Source organism: Euprymna scolopes, chromosome 6 (genome assembly GCF_053919585.1).
Source record: "Euprymna scolopes isolate OS-2025 chromosome 6, ASM5391958v1, whole genome shotgun sequence".
NCBI lineage: Eukaryota > Metazoa > Mollusca > Cephalopoda > Sepiida > Sepiolidae > Euprymna > Euprymna scolopes.
Window position 1 is genome coordinate 126,715,183 of NC_136487.1, and position 27,303 is coordinate 126,742,485.

Sequence of the window (27,303 nt, forward strand, 5' to 3'; positions counted from 1 at the left end):
CCATTTTCCATAATGTATATATAGTGGGAAGGAGTAGATTGTTAGTGTTCAAGAGAAAAGGGGTTATTTATTTACAGATAGATTTCCATTAGGATTTTTGTGTTACAGGTAAGGTTTAGTTTGAAGAAAGGGGGGGGGGGTTGCATGCAGGTAAGACAAACGCAATTATGTGTAAATTGTTTTATTTTAATCGCTGCTGATGTAATATCTTTACAAGAGTCGTACGAAAGGTACCTCGAGGTGCTTTTTTTTCTTTATTTTAGTCGAATAATCTTTTGACTATTTTTTCGTGTCTATTAATATTTTTTCTCCCCCTCCCCCATCGATCTTCCTCAGAATTCTAATAATGACTCCACTTATCTTTGTTAAAACTTTAATAAAATTTTGTACCACTAAAAACATTTTTAAATATATATATATATATATATATATATATATATATATATATTTTATTTTTATTACCGTATCTTTCTGTTAAGTTACATTATTGTTTCGGCTACACGGCCGTTTTTTTGGCCGTCTGTAGCGTCCTCCGACTTTTATAGAAATGTTCTCTATTTTGGGATGTGTGTGTGCTCGTTCCTGTGTATGCGTGTGTGGATGTGAGAGTATAGATGCCCGCTGCCTGCTGTCCACCTGGTGTGGGAGAGCGTGCAGCCATGTATATATGTCGATGTATGTGCTCACGAGTATTGGTACCTGCATGCGCGCACCTCGCTTGAACGTATGCGTGGGGTGCTAGTATGCCTGAATCAATATGTGCATAGAAGCCTGTATAATCGCCTCCTTGGGGGCAGGGGCGTCGACGTATGTATGTATCTGTATGTGCGCCTATATGCCTACGCACGCGCACCCAATCTTAAAGAAAATTTGACGCAAGCGAAAACAACACAGGTGTCTATACATGCAGGCGCACGTATGCACATATATTTGCATGCCAGGGCGGGCATGTATGCATACCAGTGACTGTCTCTTTTAAGTATATATGTGTGTACGTGCATATGTGTGTATCCGTGGCTGCGACCTCTAGCTGACCCTCTCCTAACAATTAACAACAAAATAAAAACTAAAAATAAATGAATCATAGCCCCCCCCCCGCCTCCAAACATAAACAACACCCAACAGCCCAAGACATACTTACCAAAAAATCACCTCACCAACGAGACTCTAAAAACTTTAACACTAAGACTCGACCTTTAAAGTAACCCCCCTCCTCCCGCCCCCATATATTCCCCTTCCCCTCATGTATCCCTATGCCCTCAGCCATACCAGAAATTAATTTCCCAGACCCTCCCCCACAAGTTCCTTAAACCCCAAAACTAAAACATTATCAACATACCAAACGCCCCCACCTTCCCTCCTTGTTCCCTTCCTCTCTTCCTCTTCTGCCCTCCTCACAACCCCCCCTGACCTCATTCACTCTTCCACTCCTTCATCCCAAAATAGTGAACATTTCTATAAAAGTCTGAGGACCTACAGACGGCAAAAAAAACGGCAGTGTAGCCGAAACAATAATGTAACTTAACAGAAAGATGGTAATAAAAAATAAAACACATATTTGCTCTACAACAGTATTGAGCACTTTCTTCAGTTTTTATTAATTATCATCTCTACTATATATATATATATATATATATATATATATATATATATATATATATATATAATATGTCCTGGCAGGCTAGCTTCAGTTTTGTTGCTTAGAGTTTTTCTTGGCTTGGTTGTCTCCTTTGTGGTCCTGCCAGACCACTAATATATTACTAAAAGTGTATTTTTCTATTATATAAAAGCGAAAATGTGTGTGTGTGTGTGTGTGTGTGTGTGTGTGTGTGTGTGCATTTTTTTGTGTATGTCCGCCAAAGGCTTTTTCAGGGGAGTGCTCGGTCGGGTCACTCCTTTTTTTTTTTTTACTTTTTATATGCTGTCTAAATCATAATATCTACGAGTTAAGAACGGGGGTAGTATCTATCTTTGATTTGTAAGACTTTTATGTGCTATTTTAAAGAATTTTTCTTCGATCGCCGCGTCTTCGTTTCACTTTTCAGTATAAAAAAAGCGAAACTTTGAAAACGTTTTGTGTTCTCGGCCCCGCCTTCAGGGATATCCAGAAAGCAAATCAGCTTTTGATCAATGCGGTTGGACACCCCCATTTTTTATGGGGAGCTGGTTTTCAGCCCAAGCCAACATCTTGGGGAAAACAAAACCAAAACAACTGCCTCGTAGCCATACCTAACTCCGGAATTGATGTTTGACCTAATTCACTTTTTAGTGAAGTCACCAGGTTTTTTTTGTGCTTTCACCTCAAAGATTGGGGTTCGAGCTTACCTCCCTCCCACAAACTTTTGTTTTCAAACACATGGGCACTGCCAGGCCGTTCGTATTGCATCACGTTCGCTGTTTTTAATTGTTTTTTTTTTTTTTCGTGATTTTTTTTTAGAAGTTTTAACATTTTTTAATTTAAACAGAGTTATTACTTCGATTTGTTTTGATTTACCCCTCCCCTCTAAACACCTGGGCAATGCTACCCCCCCCCCCATACGTATAACTTTTTCCAGGAAAGACAATAGAAATGATTCCAAATCTTAATGTGCCCTCTTTGTGTGATGAATCTTCATGCTCCCCTCCCAAGGAATCTACGAAGGCAAAAATCCCTTAAAACTTCAAATATGTATATCTGATTTTAACTTTATGTGTAAGACATACATTTATAGTTTTCACAAATATCAGTTTCTATATTCACCAGTGAAACAGGCAATGAGGCAGTATTAAGCTTTCAAAAACAAAAAAAGAATAATATGGTGTTATGAGCTTAGTGAAAAAGACAGTAATGTTCCTCATTCATACCTGGAAAATGTCAAGTCTTTATTGCTAGTGAACCATTACATGTACGGTTATTACTGGCCATGAAATAAAATTTGGAGAAATTCTGATTTTGTCTGTTTTTGTGACAATTTCCACATGTATCAATAAGGCAGATTTGCACTAATTAGCAGACAACTCTCAGTCATGATCTCAAACAAAGAATTTGTTGTAGCTACTAAATGCACGTCATAACTTGTTTCCGTTTGTGACTTTTGTATACTCTCTAAAATAATAACTGTTTATTTTTGTCTTATTTTTTTGTCCCTTGAACTATTATATATTTTTTTAAATGTTTTTTAAAATCAGATTAAAACATCAGAAACCTGCTGATTCCAAATATACGACTGATTTTTGCTTAACAACCAAGTATTAGTAACTGATACATGGACAGTCTGTTAGATATACACACAGAGAGACTTCTATATTATAATAAATAATATCATTTTGCACAATGCACTGGTGCACTACAACTCATAAAAAGTGCATGTACATGTTTGCATGTGTGTATGGCTGAGGGAGCATCAAGTGTAGAATAAAAAGATTTTTTGGGAAAAAATCTTTTTATTCATGTGTTGGTATGATTACATCCCTCTTAGATATCATACTTATCTATTTTGCAATCTCTAAAATTTCAACACTCCATATTAGATTTTTCAAATACGACCAGTTTTTATTAACCTTTTCACATGTAATAATGAAATCATAATATTGAGATCATTGATTATTCAAGTGCACTGCAACTCATTAAATATGCATGATTTGATTGAGACAATATTAGAGAGAAAAATGCATGATCAACGATCTGAGGTTGTCAGAATATCAGACTTGATAATCGACAATGAACCAAGCAAGTCAACGTGTTGCATTACAAGAGAAAAGTATAGATGAAAAGCTCATTAGACTGGTAGTGCGTGAGAAAATCTGCTATGTTTCATATAAGACTAGCGGGGGTACTCGGTGTTGCCTGTGTGTTGGTAGGTGTGTGTGTTGGGGGGGGGGGGTTAGATCAAAAAAAGAAAAAAAGGGTTTTGTAGGAAGGTAGGCTTGAAAACAAATATTAAAAAACGAACAAAAACAAAAAAAAAAACAGCAAAATAGTTTTTTGTAAGTATTGGAGATGGTGGTAGGGGTGGGGTGGGGGGTTTAAATCCAAACCCTATATTAAACTTCTTTTAAAAAATCTGGAAAAAAAATTTAAAAAAAAAAAAAACAGCGAACTTGATGTAAAAAGAAGAAAAAGTAAAATAAAAAGTTTTGGTAGGTAGGTAGGATCAAACCCGGAATGTTGAGGTGAAAAACTTGGGAAGTTACCTGTTCACCCACGAAAGGAAAGTAACTGAAACCAATTTCAATTAAACATTTATAAATGGCAGGAACACAGCGAATCTAATTAGGTCAAAGGAAATGAAATACGGCACTTAATTTTAACTGCGGGATAGTTCTTTTGAGTTTGTTTTTTATCCTTGGTTTAGTTTCCCCAACGTGTTGGGGAAAACCAGCTACCCATTTATTAGGGGAGTGTCCAAATGAAAGCAATTGTCTGCTATGACGGTGAAACCTGACATTGAGCAAATGTCCATTTGCTTTCTGGACTCCCGGTTTGTGGGCCGAGAACAGCGCCTTAGATTCACATCAGTTTCGCTTTTATACGAAAAAGTCGAATCAACACGAGAGAGGCCGAAATAGCAAGAATTGTGTAAAAGTTGATGTAAATAAATCTAGTCACAACATGCGTTCACAAATCCTAGATATTATTATCTAGGGGGTATATAAACACTTCTAAGCGATAGTAACCCCCCTCGAGAACACCCCGAAAAGAAGCCTTTCTTAGACATACAAAAACTCTCGCACGCGTTTTGCTTTTTATATATATAGATGAAGAAAGTGTAAAGTATAGAAAACATTGTTCTACAATTCATTATTGAGTTCCACTGCAAAAAGCCAATATCTGCTTCCTTCTGTTCTTATATAGTTCTAAAGGGCAGATAACTCATCGGTACTTCCACTTTCAGGGGCAGAAAACTCTCAGGTACTATTTCAACACAGGAGAAGATAACTCTTTTACTTATATAGAAAGGACAATTTCTATAAAAGAAAACGCAAGAAAAACAACTAAAGTATACAAAAAAGCTGATCAACAAGTTGAAACACTCACTGGATTCAGACATGTTGTGGTTCTTCTTCAATGAGGGAAATTTCTAAGTCCAGAAGATCAATTCCCAGAACAACAGTTGACTTGCCTTATCCGAAGATATACCTAGTCATGCGGACAAAGTTTCCAGTGATCAGCATTCTCTTTAGTGTTGTCATCAGTTATGATAATGTTATCCTACCCTACTTCTTTCTTGAGAGCTTGAGACTGAATACCTATGGATACATCCACAATTTAAGCGAAGTGGTGAGACCCTGAATCAACCTACAGGTGGAGTGTATGTGTAGCAAAGAGACTCAACAGCTTGCTATACTAGTCAGAAGACAGGCTTGGTTGGTAGAGAACTTTGTTGACTATACTTGATCTGATATCTGACCTCCCAGCTTGCCTGACTGCAACCCCCTCAACTTTTTTTTGTGTGAGGCTTGATGGAAGAAGAATGAGCTAAAGGCAAGAATCACCAAAGCCTTTGGAGAATAAGTCAGAAGATAGCGGCAAAAACCTGTGGCCAGTTCCAAAGCGGTCTTCAGGTTGTTATCACAGTCAAAATCAACACGTAAAATTAATAGAACGACTCATGAAATCAGAATGACCCGTGCTTGATGAATAAATTGTAAAACATGAAGCTACTCTGTTGTTTTCTTAAATCTTACAAACATATTGTCTACATCCTGTACAAAGAAATTTCAGAACAATATCAGAATAAATGTAAAATGGTGAATATCAATCAATTTCTTATTAAAATTTAATGCTAAGATTCTTTAAAATTAAAATTATTTTTTAATAAAAATCCAAACTATGTTTTTCTTTTTTCTGTTTTTTTTTTTTTTTTATGAAAATTGCTACAGAAAAGGCATGAATCCACTGGGTGTAAGATGCTGAAAAAATACTACCAAAACTAGCCAATGATAAATGATAAGTGTTATGTGCATAGATTACAACCCAGAAAATAACATTTTTCCCTCCATTATAAGAAACATTGTTCATAGAATATGATGACTAAAGACCAAATAAAACTATTTTTACATGTTCTCTCTTTTTATTTTCTGTTCATTTTTAATTGATCTCAAAATTTTTATGATAGAATTGGGTGATATTTACTGCTTCATACTTGGGTTAATATCATTCCAGTAAAACACTGCTCATTTTATTTTATGAAACATTTACATGTTGAAATGAAGCTTCCTCATTAGTATGAAAAAACAAAATATTCTTCATTATTTATTTATTTATTTATTTATTTTGCTCTAGTAGTTTATTGCTTAATCTTTAATAATCAAATAAAATTATTTTTAGAATCACAAAAATCTAGATTTGAGAATGGCAATATATTTTAGCTTTTTTTTTTTCTTAATCATAACTTTTTTTGTTCTTGCAGGATATACTTAGGTGTCGTGTGTTAACTTCAGGCATCTTTGAAACCAGATTTGTTGTTGATAAAGTCAATTTTCAGTAAGTAAACACATTTCTTTTTCCTAAAAATAGACTTTTATTCATTTATTATTTCACTAAGACTGAATGAATCACTATTTATTTCTTAAAGGCTTTTTTTATATACATTTAATGTTTTAGCCAATTGTAATCTTTAACCTTTTTCAGTTGCATCTTTTAAAATTTTGAAACCTTCTAAGCCAAATTTGAGGATTTTTATGTCAAATTGTGAAACTGGACAGAAGTTCAAATTGAATCTGTTTCATTCATTTACACAAAAAATCCTTTTTGCTGCATTGAAACAGTTGTAAATGGAGCTCTGAATTGTTGACGAGTTGTTTTTGATTGACTATGAGCGAACATGGCACTTATCTTAAACACAATTTCTCATGTTCATGTAAAATGATGAATACACTACTTTCTGATATTTTTCAGTTGATGTGATATCTCACACAACTTCAATTTATGATCGACCAAAGCAAGTTTGTTGACTTTTTTTATGTTTTCTGGAACAACTGCTGAATTTGAGTGATTTGCATGTTCAGCATCATTTGTGTTTGTACAACTGCATTTAAAGTCAGCATACCAATGTTTCCAATGGAATAAAGTCTGACTAAAATTTTTCAAACTATTGCTTTGACTGAATAGCATTCTCTCTCATCAGAAAGCAATGCTCTATGAACACATGAAATTCGGATTTTTATATTATTTTGAAAATTTACAACAGATGCTTCACTTAAATACCTAATTTGTAAACTAATAACTTGATTATGCTCAACTTTTCACACATGCCATTTGAGGGTTAGTACTTTATAAAAAATTATGGGGATTTTTTATTAGTAGCACCATCTAGTTCTAGGTCTAGTACTTTTATTAGTAGCACCATCTAGTTCTAGGTCTAGTACTTATTGAATGGTGTGTCTGCAGTATAATCTGCCAGAGTTTGACACCTTATATTTTGTGAAATTTACTTAATCTTAAATCTCTTTTCACTTTGACCCAAATAAAAAAAAAATTTTTTCATTACATAACAATATTGTCTGCACTTGCTTCTTCATATCGAAAGGAAATTTCATTTAACTGTTTAAACATGAAGTCGACAACCTCTACAAAAACCTTTTTCTATGGTAGTTTTAGATATCTATCCACTTATTTTCATTTCATGAATCCTAACCAATAATTCCTCATCTTCTACCTAGGCACAACACTTCAATCTAACATTGACAACATTAGGTTTTTGTTATTAGAAAACTAATTTTATTTGTTTGAAAAAAAAAACAAAAAAACCATAGAAACAGGAAATTAAATGGATCTGCAAGCTACACACACACAAAATGGATTAAAATCTAGATATAGTTTTTTTTTTTTTTTCCAATATTACACAACACAGATTAGAATGAAACACAGCTAGACAGGATGCTGAGACAACACAACGGATGAGGTCAACCAAAAGTTAGTAAAAAAATAGATCACAACAGCAATGTTAATTTTAAACTATTTTTTCCTTTTCATTTCACTTTATTTTTCCTTGCATTGAAAGAGAGCACTAGAGTGTGCTCCAAAATATAGTTCTCCTCATTTGTTATTAAAAAAACATAATTTACTCACCTACATCAAGTCCAAAAATGAGTACATCTTTATCTCATCTTTATATTCTCACTTTCTACATATATAAATAAGATTCACTTCTAAACTTATGAATTATGGAATATATATTCTAGGCAACATGTTGAGTAAGTGAACACATATTTTTGAAAGCATTACACTTCAGGTAACCTTCAAAAATATTTGTAATAAGTGAGATACAATAAATTTAATTCAGAAAAACAATTGTGTTCCATTATATAATAAAAGGGGGTATGGCTCAGTGTTGCCCACTCATAAAATATGCTTAAATATGATATTTTACTTTATGCAGATTTAGTATATTATTATAGAGTCAATTCTCTATTGATTATTATATTGTACCCAATATATAGTAGTGGTTCCAAAAGTAAATATATATATATATATATATATATATATATATAGTCTTGGTCAAAATCATGAGACCACTTAAGAAAGTAAGCGTTTACATGTATTATCAAATTTTTAATCAAACAAATGGTTAAAACCATTGCCAAAAGGGAAAATATGATGAAAAAAAATGAAATCTACTTCATTCGAAACCTTAACCCTGATCTAATAATTATTTTTTAAAAAACAAACATTTTCACCTGGTCAAAATGATAAGACCACTGATAATTTATCTAACAAAAGGCGATTATAAATTACTAAAAAGAGTCTCAGTATTTAGTATAGCCTCCATTATTACGAATTACTTCAAAGATTCTCTTTGGCATGCTTGCGACTAAGTTTTTTATCAGTTGCGAAGGAATTTTATTCCATGTACTGAAAACTGAATCAGAAAGTTCCTTTATCGAATCATATTGGGTTCCATCCTTGAACACTTCTTTTGCCATCCATCCCCAAAGATTTTCAATGGGATTGAGGTCCAGAGAACATGCTGGATGATCTAAAAATTCTATATTATTTGAAGAAAAGTATTCTTGTGCTTGTCAAGAAATGTGTATCGCAGTGTTGTCTCTCTGGAAAATCCAATTTCTTCCACACAGACGTGGACCTTCAGTCCTGATAAAAACATTTTCAAGCATTGAAATGTACTTCAATGATGTTTGCCGGCCTTTCACTACTTGCAACTTTAAGGTCCCAGCTGATGAGAAAGCACCCCAGATGATTAAAGACCCTCCTCCACTATGCCGAGTTGAAAAAGTCTCTTTGGGCAAATTTTTATCATGCCAATAGTGTTGAAATCCATCTGGACCATTTAGATTAAACTTTTTGTCATCGGAGAAAATTACATTTTCCTACCTCTCTTCATCCCAAGTCTGGTATTTGGCGGCATATTTAAATCGGTTAGTTTTGTGCTGTTCAAGAAGACGTGGTTTCTGCAGTCGCTTTAAATGATTGAAACCCTTCATTTTCAGATGCCTTCTGATGGTTTTAGGACTATATTCTGCCGCTGTTTGGCTTTTCAATCGACTTAAGCTCATACTGGAGTTTTTTTTTAAACTTCTGATATGGCGATCCAGTGATGGGGTTATTTTTTTTTTGGTCGACCTGGACTCTTTTTGTGCCCATATTTATCTGGATTTCTTAAAAAAATTTGTGATGACCGTTTTGCTACGATTCACTTCGTTTGCAATGGATCTATGGGAGAGTCCACCCCTATTAAGCTCAAACATCCTTCCTCTCTCAAACTCTGATGATGGTTTCCCTTTTGCCATTTATAATTTAGTAAGATGTTTTTTATCCACTAACAAGTTGCTTTTAGTAACATAGAAAGCTTTTCGTATTCATTTTTCAAAACTAGCCGATTTTATTAAAGTGGTCTTATCATTTTGACCAGGTGAAAATGTTTGTTTTTTAAGAAATAATTATTAGATCAGGGTTAAGGTTTCGAATGAAGCAGATTTAATTTTTTTCCATCATATTTTCCCTTTTGGCAATGGTTTCAACCATTTGTTTGATTTAAAATTCAATATTATGCGTAAACGCTTACTTTCTTAGGTGGTCTTATGATATTGACCAGAACTGTATATCTCTCTCTCTCTCTCTCTCTCTCTCTCTCTCTCTCTCTATATATATATATATATATATATATATATATATATATATATATATATATATATATATATATATGTATAAACCTGATCCCCAAGATCGCCATGGGCATGGAATATGTGCCTATATTAAAGATGGCTTTCCATGTGGTAGAGACATCTCCAGAGAAGATCCTAACTTACTCTATATGTGCTTCCGTGTTGCACTAGCTCACACTACTGCATTTATATTTACTCTCTATCGCCCCCACAACAGCGGAGTTACTATCTTTAAAAGCATATCTAAGAAAATTGACCAAGTCCTATCTGCTTATCCTTCAGCTAATGTTCACGTATGTGGGGACTTCAATGTTCACAACGTGGAATGGTTGACCCTCTCAAACAAGACCGATAATGAGGGGAGGTTCTGTCATGATTTCTCCTTTGCTTATGACCTCACTCAGATTGTTCACGAACCCACCCGTGTGCCTAATAATGACGGCCAGTATGCGAGTCTACTAGACTTTTTTCTCACAACTTGCCCTGAACTATGTTCAGTTTCTGTTCTGTCTCCTCTTGGATCTTCCGACAACTCTGTTGTATCGATTAAGATAAAAATAAAATGTAATAAGTCCCCAGATGTACCTCTGCATCGTACAGTATGTCGACACACTATGGCTGACTGGGATAGCTTCCGTACATTTATATCAGAGCTATCTCTGCATTCCATGTTTAAATAGGATGTGTCCTCTATAGTATCAGACCTGACGGAATGGTTAATTGTAGGTATAGACCGTTTCATACCCTCGAAAAAGTTCCAGCAAAAACCTAACAGCCAGCCATGGTTTTCTCCAGAATGTGCTGCTGCCATTGCGCACAGAAATCACTTTTTCCACTGTTTCCAACGTAATAGATGTATGGAAACTAAAGTTGCTTTCAGGACTGCCAGCAACCATTGTAAGAAAGTGATAAAGAACGCAAGAGAGTTGTATTCTCAGTCCGTCAAGTCCAAAGTAGCTGAGCAGCGGCTTGGTTCCCACCAGTTTTGGCAAATAGCAAACAGAATCCTGAACAGAAGCGTGTGCTCTATCCCAACTATCATCAATGGACCTGAGGTAAACTCGTCAACATCAGACAAAGCCAAACTCTTTGCCAAGAACTTTGCAGTTAATTCTACCCTTTGCGACCAAGGCCGCCAACCCCCAATATTTCCTCCTGTATCAGAAAGTACGCTATGTGATGTACATATATCTGTATGTGATGTTGCCAAGCTAATTAAAAACCTTGATTTCAGTAAAGCAACCGGCCCTGATGGTATTCTAATTATAGTACTCAAAAAACTTCAACCAGAACTAGCGCCCATACTTACAAAACTGTTTAAACGTTATCTTAAGGAGAATTGCTTCCCATCACCCTGGAAAATCTTATCAGTATGTCCTGTATTTAAGAATTCAGGTGATCCCTCATCCCCCTCTCAGTACAGACCAATAAGTCTCCTGTGCGTCACGAGTAAGTTGCTGGAATCTGTGTTAAATAGAGAAGTAATCAACCATCTCAGCAAAAATAACCTTCTTAGTGACACACAATATGGTTTCTGTTCTGCTAAATCTACAGCAGATGTGCTTACAGTTATATCTCATAGGATTAGCAAATCTCTCGACGGAGGCAACCTTTCTAAGGCAATTGCTCTTGACATATCTAAGGCCTTTGATAGGGTATGGCATGAAGGTTTACTTCACAAGATCTCTAGCTATGGTATAGCTAGGAATATCTTCTCAATTATTAAATCATTTCTTTCTGACAGGTTCATAAGAGTAGTAGTTGATGGGCAAAAATCAGAAGCTCCCAGTATTAATGCTGAAGTCCCTCAGGTGTCCATCCTGGGCCCAACTCTTTTCCTGATCTACATTAATGATTTTCCATATCATATCCTTACATCATTTGTTGACATTTATGCTGATGACACTACCATTTATGGTAGCACATCTAAGACAGTAAATGACCAAGTTCTCTCCAATTCTCTCTCCTCTGATCTTGAGCATGTGGTACAATGGGGAAAGGAGTGGCTGGTTACTTTTAATGCATCTAAAACTAAGCTTCTCTCTTTACATCATCAACGTTCTGATCCCCATCTGGCATCAGTTGAAATGAATGGCTCTCGTCTTGGAGGCCTCAAGTTTTGACAAGCTTTTGGGCTTGACCTTTATCCCTGATCTTAAATGGAACAGGTACATCAAATCTATTGCCAATGCCGCTGGAAAAGTTGTGGGATCCTTCTATCGATCCAGTAGATATCTAACTGCTGATGCAATTCTCTATTTATATAAGAGCCAGGTACGTCCAAGGATGGAATACTGTTGCCACATCTGGGCAGGAGTTGCTAGAAAGGACTTGTCCTGCCTTGATAGAGTTCAAAATAGACTTCGTAGCCTCGTAGGAGATATCCTTTTCTCTTCCCTGCAACTTCTATCTCACAGAAGAGATGTTGCGAGTTTGTCTCTGCTGTATCATTATTTTCATTGAAAGTGTTTGACTGAGCTTCAGTCTATGGTCCCCCCTCGCTAAACTTTCACAAGAAACACTCGTCTAGCTGAAAACACTATCAATAATTCCCCCCACTCGTTATCTGAACCTAAACCTAAACGTAGATTCCATGAACAGGCCTTCTTTCTTAGAACTGCACGCCTGTGGAATTGTCTTCTGTTTTCCTGCTTTCCAGCTGACTACAATATGGTTGTTTTCAAGTCTAACGTAAACAAGTTCTTGATGAGCCGTTCCACTTGTTAATAAATTTACCAAATTTCCATTACTAACGGTTACTATATTGTCCAATTTCTACTGTACACTCTTTAATCCTTATCCTCGAGTGGCCTCTTGGTCTTGATAAGTGGTTATGCCTATGTAAAATATATATATATATATATATATATATATAGAGAGAGAGAGAGAGAGAGAGAGAGAGAGAGAGAGAGAGAGAGAGAGAATTAGACTTGAAGTCCAACCAAAGAGCAAAGTTTATTTTTATGTATTACTAAATGTATCAATACTTTTAAAAGAAAACAGTGCCCCTTGTATTATAGATATTTAATTAGCTCAATAGGTAAAGGTATCCTAGAGCTATATTAATATTGAGTAAAATGATTTATAATTGTGAATTAAAATTAGTTTCATAAGGAAAAAACAAAAAACAAACAAGATCAATTCAAGTGTACAATCGTTTCGGAAACAATGTTTTTATTGAAATAGACATGTCTTGAATAATTTGATAAAAGTTTTTCTTTAATCAAAGTCTCCTCATAAGCAAAAATAGGGGGGAGGGGGCTAAAGACACTAAAATAAAACTAGCATTTTTTGTTGTAAGGCAGATATTTCTTTTTTTGCTTCCTTTTAAAGTTTCCTATTATTTCAGTCAATCTATTCTTTGGCATGCTGTTGAATTTTATCTCCAAATTTTTGCTGATGAGGAGATTTTGTTTAAAGAAAAACTTTTATCAAATTATTATTGAAGGCATATTGTCTATTTCAATAAAACTGATTTTAATTCACAATTATGAATTATTTTACTCTCTCTCTCTCTCTCTCTCTCTCTCTCTCTATATATATATATATATATATATATATATATATATATATATATATGACTTTGGTGCCATCAGCTAGAATCGAAACTGAAACACAAACATATAGCACTCTAACCTTATTCGTTACCTTTTCAGCTATCATCAGTTGGATAAAGAAATAGCAAAAAATGAACTAACATTAATGTATAAATGTGTGTGTATAAATATATATATATATACATATATATATATATATATATATATTTGCACATACGTACAAAAGAACTTTCAGTCAACTTACGCAAGTTCTAATTTCATTCAATTTTGACTACTTTAGTAGCTATTTTTACTGGATAAAAACCTATAAAAAACAGTCCACAATAAAATGCAATCATTTCATTTACCTTGCAACTTTCTGTCTTGAATGAGATGGAGTTGGAGAAAATGAAGGCAGACATACAGACATAGTGAGTTTTATAAATGAGATTAAAAATCGTATTTTAGCTCCTTAAAAAATAGTTGACCTCTCCCCTCTAAAACATATTCCTTTCAAATTGACCGTTTCTGTTAGCAACTATTTTAACTTAGTAAAGACCCATAAAAAATGGTCCACAAAAAATGCAATCATTTGATTCACCTTGTGTCGCTCTGCGATCTTCCATCTTGGAGGGGAGACAGTTTGAAAAAAAATAGAGATAGATAGACATAGTGAGCTTTAGAAATTAGATTTTGGCCGGATATTTTTGTTTAAATTACTTATGGTTCAGTTTAGTCCTAGGAGGCCATCCTTCCAGGCATTACCTTCTCCTTCTGGATACGTGTTGGTTTATTGCTTGTCATCTTTTTCCTGATTCAAACACTCTAACCCTAGCTAAATGGGTGATCAACAGGTCACAGTTTTTTCTGGTGTGTGAGCCTGATAATTTGATGAATAAAATCGAAAGTACTCATAAAAAAAGAAATGAAAAATTGAACCCATAGAACTTACATCAACCAATTTGACTGAAATGCTTAATGTCCTATATGGAAAATTGAATGTATGAATGGAATAGTGGTTAAATATGCCAAGTGTTTCAAACTGAGGTTTGAAATCTGTCTGTTTGGTCTAACATTGAGAAATCTTATATTATCACACTCATCATGAAAGTAAGGGAAATTATAATGCTTACACATGTGTTTACATTACCAACTTGATTATTTTATGAAGTAGCAATGATTTATGCTAATAAGTAACTCTTATCTCTTTTACTAGAGAGCTCAACACATGAGTGAGGAGCAAATGTCATCCATAGATAACTGTTTCGACATATTGCTCTTCCATATGGCTAGACATTGCAAGCGTGTCAAGTTCAGATTTTAAATTTAATCATTTCATTACTAATCATGAGATTTTATCTTTACACTATCACACTCACAATCAAAGTTAAAGAAATTATTATGTCTATATTTCTTTACAATTATTTTTATACTTGCAATTCGTGTAAACTGTTACAAAAACAAAAAGGCTGTAGTGCTTGCATTCAATATCAATGTATTAGAAAAATAGGTTCTGTTTTACTTAAAGTAAAGGAGATAAGTTATCTCAGCAATTCAACTTATCTTGGCAATAAAAAAAATGTTTATGCCATGGACTCATAGTGGATAAAGTACTTGATAAAATTCAGTTGTAAATTACACTCTTCTGGAGGTTGAAGGTTCAATTCTCAGTGAAGGCCATACTCAAAACACAATTGCAAATTACTCAGGACTTCTACCCAGCCGTGACTTACAGAAAGAGAGCAAACTACACCCATGAATTACATAAATAAGGGGTTGCATTTGAAATTCTGTGCAGATTCAGCAGTTCAACATAAAGATTCCTGTGTTTGACAAAATGTATCTGAAGACGGTTGGAGGTTACATTGATCAAAATATTGTGAAAATAACATTTAAAATAAGAACAGTAGTTCGAACAATTGAAATAATATGATTAAAGTAAAAAGGGACAAAATGTTTTACTCTCATGATCAAATAGTAATAAGAGAAAGAAAAAAAAAAAAACTTCAGTTTCTCATCGTAAAATAAGCAGGAATTTTTCAAGAGTTTCAGTCTGAGTTTTTATAACCGAGTCAGAGCCAACCTTTTGTAAGAACTCTGCTTATAATAAATCGTATTAAAAATATGTATTATTGCATTGGTTGGATTAAAAGAATATTGGAGCGATAAATAGCAAAGAAACGTTCTCTCCTCACAGGAATTCTGCTATTGTGTTTATTGTAAATGTTATCATGAGAATGTCACTTAAGCATTTATATCATTACAAACATTGAAAATGCTTTCTTTCCTTTTTTGTTTTCTGCTCTGATTACACGATTCGATTCGCCTCTGCTTCAGCAACCGGCTCTACAAAGCAGAGGGGAAGAAGAAGAAAAGAAATATAATCGGCAAGCAGTCGAACAATTCAATGCTGCAAAGAAAGTAGCAATAGTATTTCTGTCATCATGACTTGGCTCTTTTCCTTTTTTAAAATATTACTTAAGACACACATTCATTCTTTATTGTCTAATTGCAAGTATTTCTAATAAAAAATAATTAAAAACATTCTTGTCATATTCTCTTGTGGAAAACCAATTCTTCAAAGAAAGAAATTATGTGAAGATTTTAATGACAGCTAATTTGTTCAATGTCAGGTAGTTGAGCTGATAGATGCTGTCGCACCATATGGAATCAGCTGTGCTGAGTTCAAATTTTATCAGTTCTTTCATGTTCAATTTTTATCATTCCACTTTGGAGTTGAGCTTTTGGTTTCCAGTCAGGAAACTAAGCCATGGCATTTTTGCCCACAGCACCAAAATTAACTGAGCCTATACCATTCTTGTAATGACCTTTTTCCTGTTGATTGTGATATGACAATTGTCTGTTTTAGGAGGTTCACCCTCCCAGGCTTTGCCTTCTCTCTTTAAGAAGAGGCTAATCACCTAAGATGCCCCTATCAAGGAATGCCAACGGGGCTGCTCCTCCTCTGGATTGCTGGCTCTTTGATCCTACTTTCTGACCCTTGTGTCATATCTTCTCGCCTTGGGAGAGAGATAAATACTCACTCTGGAGTTGAGCTATTATTATTATTACTCACTCACTAGGAACTCTCACACAGGCTATCCCTTGTGATCGCTCACTGACAATAACTATGATGTTTCCTAAAGTTCTCCATCTCTCTCATAACTAGTACAGATGTCTTAATATTATCTCAATAGGCACTTACCATTGATTTCTCGCTGGCATTAGACATTGATATTCCTTGGGGTTTGGGTGGTAAAAAACCTTCTAGGCACCCCAGTTCTGTCTACACCATTTCAGTAGCGGTTTGGCTAGTGCTCTCCCTCCTCACCTATCACTGACCCTTCATAACTCTTTCTTTTTTGGGGGAAAGGGATAATATTTTGAAGTTTTAGGTTTCTTTATTCCTTGTGATTGTGTTCTCTCTGTTTTTGCTTTATCCCTATTGCAGCGTCCAAGTTACTAGTTATATGTAGGTTGGTTTCTGCATTCTGTAATTTTTCCTTTGGATTTCATTATTGCTATTTGTTGTATCTTCTCAACTTTTCTTCTTTTTTCTTCTTTTAATTATTATTATTGGCTCACATGGAGCTTTCACAGAAGTCAACAAATGATCTGATTGGAAACTTGTGGTGTTCTCTGGAGGTTGAGTGACAACAAGTCTCCCCAGACGTCCAGTTCTCTCCACCTCCTTCGATAGCATTTGCAAATGAATTTGCATCATAGCAACAGCCTCTTACGATTGATTTCTCGCCAGCAGTGGCCATTGGTTTATACTGGAATTTGAGTGGCACTAAGCCTCCCCAAAGTCCCAGTTCTCTTTGCGCTTGTCCAACCGAGGTCTGGCTGGCGCGCTCTCCTCGGTCTTTCAGTCCTTCTTGACAATTGTCAGCTCTTTGGTGTCACTTTTTTATTGGGAGGAGCGGTGGTGAAACTATGGGGGGATGCATGATGGGGGTGTAGAACTTGTAGATATGCAGCTTCGGTGTTCTTCATTCCCTGTAACGCTTATTCGTTATATTGTCTTCTTGTATTATTCTCCGCATTCAAGGGTTTTCCTTAATATTTCAATCGTTTTCATTATCATTAGTTGTTGTACTTTTGCAGTTATTCCTCTGATTCCAATTTCTGACATTCTTTTTTCGAAGTTTTTCCTAGTGCTCCTACTATTATCGGTACTATTTTGATTTTCTTCATCATCTAAATCCCTTTTAACTCTCTGGCTAGCTCTGTGTATTTGCTTCGTTTCTCCTTTTCTTTCATACTCACCCTGTGATCAGCTGGGACAGCAAAGTCTACGATTTGACAGGATTTTTCTTTTTTGTTAATTATTACATCTGGTCTTCTTGCTTGGATGGGTTTGTCCGTCTGTATGTCCATGTCCCATAGGATTTTGTGGTTCTCGTTTTTGAGTGCTGTTTTGGGTTTATGCTTGCACCATTTGTCTGTACGCTCAAAATGCAGTCGTTTGCACAATTCCCAGTATACCGCCCTCCCCACTTGGTCATGCCTGTTTTTATATTCCTTTTGTGCCAGTTTGCTGCATTCACTTACTATATGGTTTATTGTTTCGTCTCTTTGTCCACAGAGTCTGCATTTGCTGTTTTCTTGTGTTTTATCGATTCTTGTTTTGATATGGTTGGTTCTTATTGAGTTATCTTGTGCTGCAGTTATTAGAGATTCAGTTTCTCGGTTTATATGCCCTTTTCGCATCCATGTCCAGGTGTTTTCGTTATTCTCATCTTTTGTCATTCTTATGAATCTTCCATGGAGTTGTTTCTCTTCCCACTTCTCTTTTCTCGTTTTGTCATTTGTCTTTGTTTTCTGCTTTGTTGTTTTTTTCTGTGTCTCTCGCTGCCATAATTATCCTTTCAGTGTTTTGCATTATGTATTTTTCTAGTTCTTTTTTCGTGTCCTTCACACAGTCTTCTATACAGATCAGTCCTCTTCCGCCGTCTTTCCTTTTCACGTAGAGCCTGTCAATATCGTCCTTTGGGTGTAGTGCATTATGCATAGTCACGAGTTTCCTGGTTTTCTGATCGAGTTGTCTCAGTTCTTCTTTTGTCTACCCTATAAACGGTCCAGAGTATCTTACTAGTGATACTGCTCATGTATTTATACCTTTTATTAGGTTTCTGCTATATAATTTGGTTTCTAGAAGTTTTCTTGTTCTCCTGAGGTATTCCTTTCCAATTTTCTTTCATTTCTGTTGCTCTGATGGTGTCCGCTTCCAGAATTCCCAAGTATTTATAGTTGTCTTGTCCCCCTAGTGCCCTCATTTCTGTTTGGTTGGGTAGTTCCATGGCTTCTGTCGTTTCCAGTTTTCCCTTTCTTATAACTAGTTGTGCGCACTTTTCCATTCCAAATTCCATTTGGATATCTTGGCTGAAGATCCTGGTAATGTTAATTAGTGTCTCTAGCTCCTTTTCGGTCCTTGCAAAAAGTTTCAGATTGTCCATGTACATCAGGTGGTTCATTTTTTCCTCTGCATTGGAGAACTTGTATCCCGCTTGGCACTTTCTCAGAATACTGTTCAATGGTATCATGGCTATGATGAACAGTAGTGGTGATAGTGAGTCTCCTTGGAAGATGCCTCTTTGTATGTTAAGGTCTGTTATGTGTTGTCCATCAGCTGTCAATTCCAGTCTCCATGTTTTCATTGCATTTTCTATTACATTGGTGATCCCGCTTGGTATTTTATACAGTTTTAGGCATTATTATTATTATTATTATTATTTTTTATTTATTTATTTATTTATTTTTTTAAATAAAAATGCTAATTTTGGTATGTACATTATCAATTTTAACACACATTTAAAAAGATGAGATCATCCAATCAGCAAAGATGGTGATTTAAAGAAAACAATTCAGACGGTACCCATTTCATAATGAATTGCTCCCAAATCAAATTATGTCACTTTGGAGAGTAAAGCAGTGCACTTTTAAATAAACACATTTCAAAAAGTGGTGCTCATTTTGTTTATTTGGTTGGTATATAAGGTTGACAGAATATTTATTGTTTTAAAAAGAATTAAATTGCTAAAATTTAAAATAGATAAATGAAGAAGCATGTGTTTTATTTATTTAAATAATATTTTGCTGAGAATAACAATTATTTTTACACAAAAAAGACTTATATTTTTCTTAATAGTATTTAGAAATTTTATTATTATCAGTAAATTATACAGATTGATACAGTAGAAAGCACTGTGGAATTTCAACAGGGTGTGGCTAATTATTATTATTATTATTATTATTATTATTATTGTTATTATTATTTTTACTTACTCACTAGGAGTTTTCACAAAAGTCACTATCAGTGAATGCTTTTTATCAATAATCATTGGTATACCTTTGGATTCTTAATGACAACAATTCTCCCAAGATTTCTAGAACTCTCTATCTCTTTCGATAAATATTGGAAATTATTTTGTATTATCACAATAGCCTTTTGTCACTAATTTTTTGCTGGCAACAACCATTAATCTTCTCTGGGATTTGAGTGGAAATAAAAGCATTACCACTGTCAACCAAGAGAAGAGTGTATCAGTTATGTGTAAATAGCGTGATGATGTATGAAAGTGAAACTTGGCAAGTGAGGGGTGAGGAAATGTTTAGCATGCAGAGAAATGATATTAGAGTGATACAATAAATGTATATTTTACAAACAGGTTTAGATCTGGTGATTTCAGAGGATGGTTAAATCTGGATAGTATATAGAGATGTGTCCAAAATAAGAGATGGTATGGTTAATATTGGATTACATTTTTTTATCTTAAAAAAGTGTGTATTGTCTATTCTCTCTATCTCTCTCTCTCACATACACACACATGCATATTATTTCATAAAAGCAACAAAACTAGATGTCTTACTCATCTCTTTCCTTGTTTTTTATACTCTCTCTCTCTCTCTCTCTCTCTCTCTCTCTCTCTCTCTCTCTCTCTCTCCTATAATTCATCACTTCTCCAAGCTACACTTTTGCCTATTGTAGTAGATCTTTCATAAACGAAGACTATTTTTGCCATAATATGTGTTTTTAATAAAGGAAGGTAATTTTGTATTTTATTTATTTAAACCAATCCCTCAATCATGATTATTGTATCACACATCTTCAAATAATCATCAAAATGGCTGCCAGATGAACTTCTGTTTGAAAGTTAAAGTTTGTAAATCTTTAATTAAATACAAATTACTTATTTGCTTTTATTTAAACTTGGCAATAATAATAATAATCAAAACAAGTCTGCATAACATAGAATTAGAATTTTATTTTGAATTTTAGCAGTGGTTACCAATTCAAGAGGCATGAATTTTCTTTTGTAGTTAAAATGCTGACATAAGACAAAACAAATTTTCTTTTTTCTCCATTTATTATTGTCATCCTTTTTTGTTTTACCTTGCAGTATGTTTGATGTAGGAGGACAGAGAGATGAAAGACGAAAGTGGATCCAATGTTTTAATGATGTAACAGCTATCATTTTTGTGACTGCCTGCAGTAGCTACAACCTTGTCCTACGAGAAGATAACACTCAAAATAGACTTAAAGAATCTTTAGAGTTGTTTCAGAGTATTTGGAATAACAGGTATGTCCGCAAACATTATCTTTCCACTATTTCATCTAAGGACATTGATAATAAATGCTGACACGAAATATAACACAATTTGAGAAAAAAAAATTGTGCATCCTTTTTAAATAATGGTTTATTATGCAAGCATTTATCCCAAAATAACAACCATTCTCCAAAATAAAGAGTATCATTGTCTCCAGGCTTTTTCCAATGACCTACAAACTTTTGGATAAAGTATCAACTCTTCAACTTTGAATCCACAAAATTCTTGACAGACAATTCAACTTCATCAAAAGACTCAAATCAACAAACTTTCATACGAAAATCACATATTTTGAATTCAATCTTAGGATTACTGAATGAATTAAACATGGGATTTTCATATTATCTTTTTTTAAATAAATAAAAAATGTACAACTTACTGTGAAATTTTTAGACAGGGTTCAGATTTCATTCAGTATTCTGAAAAGGTGTTTGTAAATGGTCAAAAAATCAAATACATTACTTATTTAAAAAAACTGAAATCTCTGTCTGATAAAAAATTGAATCAGTAATCTTTTCAATAATTATCCTATTATAGTAGAAATATTATTTTTTAAAAATTGAATAACAAAAATTATGAGGGGGGGCATGTACTGTTATTTTTATAGAAGTGTTATAATTTTTTGATAATGACTTGTACATAAAAACATTGATGTTAAGTCTTTGTATTTGGATGTGAATTTATTTTTCTTTATCTTCCAGGTGGTTGAGAAATATCTCAGTTATTTTATTTTTGAATAAGCAAGATTTATTGGCCGAAAAAGTCAAGGCTGGAAAGTCGAAAATTGAATCATATTTTGAAGAATTTGCGCGATACGCCACCCCCGTAGATGGTAAGTACTTGAGTAATTGTGTCAATACTATTTTGCCTCTTTATGCATACGATCATTTTATATATTCTTTTTGTTTTATTGAATGAATAATTATTTTTACCAAAAAATTTTAATTAGTAATTTATAAGGTTTTTGATTTCAGTACTCATTACATGTGACGAGATATATTAAAAAGAATTGTGTTCCATATTTGGAAATCCCATTAATTATTTTCATGGTTGCGATTAAATTTTTACCTCGTTCTTCTCCCTAATAGAACTAGTTGAAGTAGTTGTTTTTAATGTAATATATAAAAGCAGTTTCTTCTGTGATTTTTGTCATCGAATTCCTGGACACTAATATTTGATTTTCGTCTGTTCGTCTGTTCTTTTGTTTGGCCATTGCAGCATGTTCGTCTGTTCTTTTGTTTGGCCATTGCAGCATGTTCGTCTGTTCTTTTGTTTGGCCATTGCAGCATGTGGTTAAGTACAATAAAATGTAATTTGATTTAATGCCTACCAGAAAATCTATATTGACCAGATTGGAATTATTTTTGTATGGATGCAATCTTTAAAAAATGGAAGTAAGTCTGCATCCATCAATACAAAGTTACTTTTGAAGGTGTTTAGCATTGCAGATGATCATGTTCAACAACAGAAAGTATAGGTGGTACTAGCTTTAGTGTTCCTAGTTATTATTACATAACTGTTTCGATACAGATGAAGGTGTCAAGACTAAAACCTTAACCCTGACAAAAAAAATTTTACATAAGAGAAAACAGACAAACTTTATTGAACACACTTTGTATATCTAACAACAACAAAAAAAGGTACTTGTACAGTTTAATCAAGACATTAAAAAATGAAAATATAAAAAAAAAAAAAAAAAAAAAAAGGTTATATTGCACATATCTGTTATGGAACAAAGTTCTCAGAAAAAAAATTACACTTAATTTCATCAAGTAGTTTTTTTTTACAGCGAAAAAACAATTTGTTATGATACCGAGCAAAAGGTTCGATTCTTAGGAAGAAAACCTAGTATTAAAGATGGGAGGAAGTGTCGGTGCTTTAACTGGAGTTATCCCCCCGTGGCATGTTTAACAAATTCTATAATGGCTGACTTCAACGCGCTCTCATAAGAACGTGTTTTTCCGCTGTAAAAAAAATTAAATTAATTTTTTTTTCGGAGATCTTCAGTCTAAAATAGATACGTACAATATAACCTTTTTTCGATATTTTCATTTTTTAATGTCTTGATTAAACTGTACAAGTACTAAAAAACATATATATATATATATATATATATACACACACACACACACACACACACACACACATATATACATACACATATATATGTATGTATATGTGTATATGTTTTTTTAGTACTTGTACAGTTTAATCAAGACATTAAAAAATGAAAATATATATGTATGTATCTAATATAACATTAAATTGGTTATTAATTAAACCAAATTATTAAACTAATATTAAACCAAATTATTCAAAATGTTATGAATAGAACATTAACAATATATAGATGATTTATAGAGAGCAATTTTAATCTAGGGATATAAGCGGGATTGAAAGCAAGATGAGACAAATGCAAAAGTGAAAGGAGTTTTTCTCTTTTTTATTATTTTATTTTTTTTTTTATTTCAAATCTTTCTGTCAATGTCACTTGGCTGTATAACATAATATTTCTGAGAAAAAATCGCTTCTTCAGAAATAAAAGAATAACTCTGTTTTTAAAGCTATGTCATTCACAACATTGCGTTATATTGCATATATTATTGGTGCACAAACTCTTCCCTAGAGTCATCTCAACAAAACAACACAGATCAGTCACAGACTTCTACATATAGTGACAGCTTGTCAAATTGATGTACAACGGACATAACAATACTTTTTTCCGTCTAGACTTTTAAACATTTTTTAACTCTTTACATTTAACAAGACATAAATAAGTTGATATGGATAGAATTTTTCATTTACTTTTGGTAAATGTCTTTCCACTATATAATGTTGTGATCTTAAAGCAGCCAAGTCATCACTCAAAACAGTGTAAAAAGTTTTTTTTAAATATCTTGCCAGTTAAAAAAGCATACAGACATATACATACCATAACATTACTCACTGACTGAACTTATTGATTAAGCACTTAATGAGAGGACATACTAATTCAACTACAGATATCTGTTATAAATTTTACCCTGACTAGAAAATGAAGAAACTTTACTTTGCTGCCATTATGGGGCACTCTCATGAAAAATAAAAATTCAAAAACCTGAAAACAAAACAAAACTACCAGTTAGCACCAGTTAGTATTGCTGCTGCTGCTGCTAATCGTAATAATAATAATAATAATAATAATAATTTAAAAAAAAAACTGATTCACAATGATGTCTCTATCCTCCAACCAGAAGTTTGGAATGTTGAAATTAACCATAGTCAATCCAACCGATATAATGACTTGTGAAAGTAGCAACACAAAAATCGACCTCCTCCTTGTGGAAAACTGCCCAGTTAAAGGTGAAGGAATCAATGCTTTTGGCCAATTTTTCGATATTTGTCGTCCGAGACATCAAGCTTCAAAACGATACCGATCTCATTAGGATCTGTCGCATCTGTCAAAAGTTTTTGTCATACATACATACATACATACATACATACACACATACATACATACACAGATGGTCCATGGATTCCACACAAAATCTTATGAACAATGATTATAGGTCCTCAATCTGTATTCACTGGAGCATAGGCAGCTGAATGGAAGTCTCATCCTCACCTTTAACATCATATGTGGCAACTATGATGTGCCTTGTGACATCTTTTTTGCATCACTACAGAGAGGGCTTTATGGAAACTCAGAGAAGCTGTATCTTTGATTAAAGCGTTGGAAAACATCTTATTTTGTTCAGGCCACTGTATTATAGAACAGCCTGCCAGAAAAAAAAAAAATGCACACGCACACTCACAGAAATTGTAAATATATGCTTTTTTCAAAAACGCTGGGGCTTCATTAGGTAGTTTAGAGTCCACAGAGTGAATGAGGTATTGTGGTAAATGTTGCCAGTCACGAGCAAGTCGCCAAAGACTCCATAATTACTTTAGTTACAAAGACCCTGCAACCCCCCCTCCCAGTTCTTTTTTTTTTTTTTTTTTTTTTACACAGTGATCACCACTTATCAAGGCCCGGAAGCCACTCAGGGATAAGGGTTATTGCAAGTACATTACGTTAGTGAGGAGATTTGCTGAAATGTTTACTTAAGGGGGTGGTTCATTAGGAATTTGTTAACATTGGACTTGAAGACATCTAAGTTGTAGTCCGGAGGGAAGCAGGCAGACGGAACAGAGTCCCACAGGCGTGCAGTTCTAAGAAAGAAGCTTTGTTCATGGAATCTGCGTTTTGATTTAGGCACAGATATAGAGTGGGGGAAATTTTTCACAGTGGATTCAGCTAGACGGGTGTTTTTCGTGAAAGATTGGCGAGGGGGGACCAGAGATTGGAGTTCAGACGAGCATCTGCCATGGAAATAACGATAAAACAAGGACAGGCTCGCAACGTCTCTTCTGTGGGAGAGAGGTTGCAGGGTAGAGAAAATGGCATCCCCCACTAAGCCACGAAGTCTATTTTGTACTCTGCCAAGGCAGGATAGGCTGTCTTTAGCAGCTCCTGCCCAGATATGGCAACAGTATTCCATCCTTGGACGTACTTGGCTTTTATATAGATAGAGAATTGCATCCGTAGTGAGATATCTTCTGGAGCGGTAGAAGGATCCCACCATCTTTCCAGCGACCTTGGCAACAGACTTGATGTACGTGTTCCATTTCAGATCAGGAGTAAAGGTCAAACCCAGAAGCTTGTCAAAACACGGGGCCTCACCCAGACGAGAGCCATCCATCACAATTGATGCCAGATGGGGATCAGAGCGTTGATGATGTAAGGATAGCAGTTTGGTTTTGGATGCATTAAAGGTAACCAGCCACATCTTCCCCCACTGAACCACGCGCTCGAGATCAGAGGAGAGAGAATCAGAGAGAACTTTGTCATTTACAGCCTTTGATGTGTTGCCGTAGATGGTCGTGTCATCAGCATAGATGTCAACGAATGATTTAAGTATGTGTTTAGGGAGATCATTGATGTAGATCAGGAAGAGAGTTGGGCCCAGGATTGACCCCTGAGGGACTCCAGCATTTATATTGCAGGCCTCCGATTTTTGTCCATCTACCACTACTCTTATGAGCCTATCGGAGAGAAATGATTTAATGATTGAAAAAACATTTCCAGTTATACCGTAGCTGGAAATCTTGTGAAGTAGACCCTTATGCCATACCTTGTCGAAGGCCTTTGATATGTCGAGAGCAATTGCCCTAGAAAGGAAGCCTTTGTCAAGAGATTCACTAATCCTGTGGGATATAACCCTCAGCACATCTGCGGTAGATCTTTCAGAGCGGAAACCATATTGTGTGTCACTAAGAAGGTTATTCCTGCTGAGGTGGTTGACTATTTCTCTATTTAATATGGATTCCAGCAACTTACTCATAACACACAGGAGACTTATTGGTCTGTATTGAGAGGGAGATGACTTATCACCTGAATTCTTAAATACAGGGCAAACTGATGAGGTCTTCCAGGGAGTCGGAAAGCACTTCTCCTTAAGGCAGCGCTTAAATAGTTTCGTAAGTATGGGAGCAAGTTCTGGTTGAAGCTTTTTTAACACTATAATTGGGATGCCATCAGGGCCAGTTGCTTTATTGGAATCTAGGTTCTTTATTAGCTTGGCGACCTCATGCACGGATATTTGTATGTTACCTAGCTTGTTCTGTGTTATAGGAGGAAATATGGGGAGTTGATGGCCTTCGTCGCATAGGGTAGAATTAGCTGCAAAGTTCTTTGCAAATAGTTTGGCCTTGTCTGACGCTGACGAGATGACCTCTGGTCCATTGATAATGGTTGGGATAGAGCGCACACTTCTGTTCAGGATCCTATTTGTTATTTGCTAAAACTGGTGGGATCCAAGCCGCTGATCAGCTACCTTGGATTTAACAGACTGGGCATATAGATCTCTTGCATTTTTTTTTTTTCTTATAGGGCCTTGTGCCTAAGTTTGTTTACATGTTTGATTTTTTGCTTTTATTTTTTTAATTCTTTTTCTTAATTTAAGTGTCAAATTTTTCATGCGAAATAAACTATATAAATTGGATAATTACCCCTTATTTGAGCAGTAGA

At 34.6% G+C, this 27,303-nt stretch overlaps 1 protein-coding gene across 2 annotated transcripts in view; it reads left to right on the plus strand.

Annotated features, from left to right (window-relative positions):
• The window catches only part of LOC145277944 (guanine nucleotide-binding protein G(s) subunit alpha-like), a 458,077-nt gene that overhangs the window by 424,512 nt on the left and 6,262 nt on the right, over positions 1–27,303 (plus strand). For both annotated transcript variants that reach the window (XM_080130029.1, XM_080130030.1), the window contains exons 8-10: positions 6,393–6,466; positions 21,047–21,226; positions 21,956–22,086. In XM_080130029.1, the coding sequence (XP_079986155.1) occupies positions 6,393–6,466; positions 21,047–21,226; positions 21,956–22,086 (385 nt within the window). The remainder of the gene's footprint in view (positions 1–6,392; positions 6,467–21,046; positions 21,227–21,955; positions 22,087–27,303) is intronic.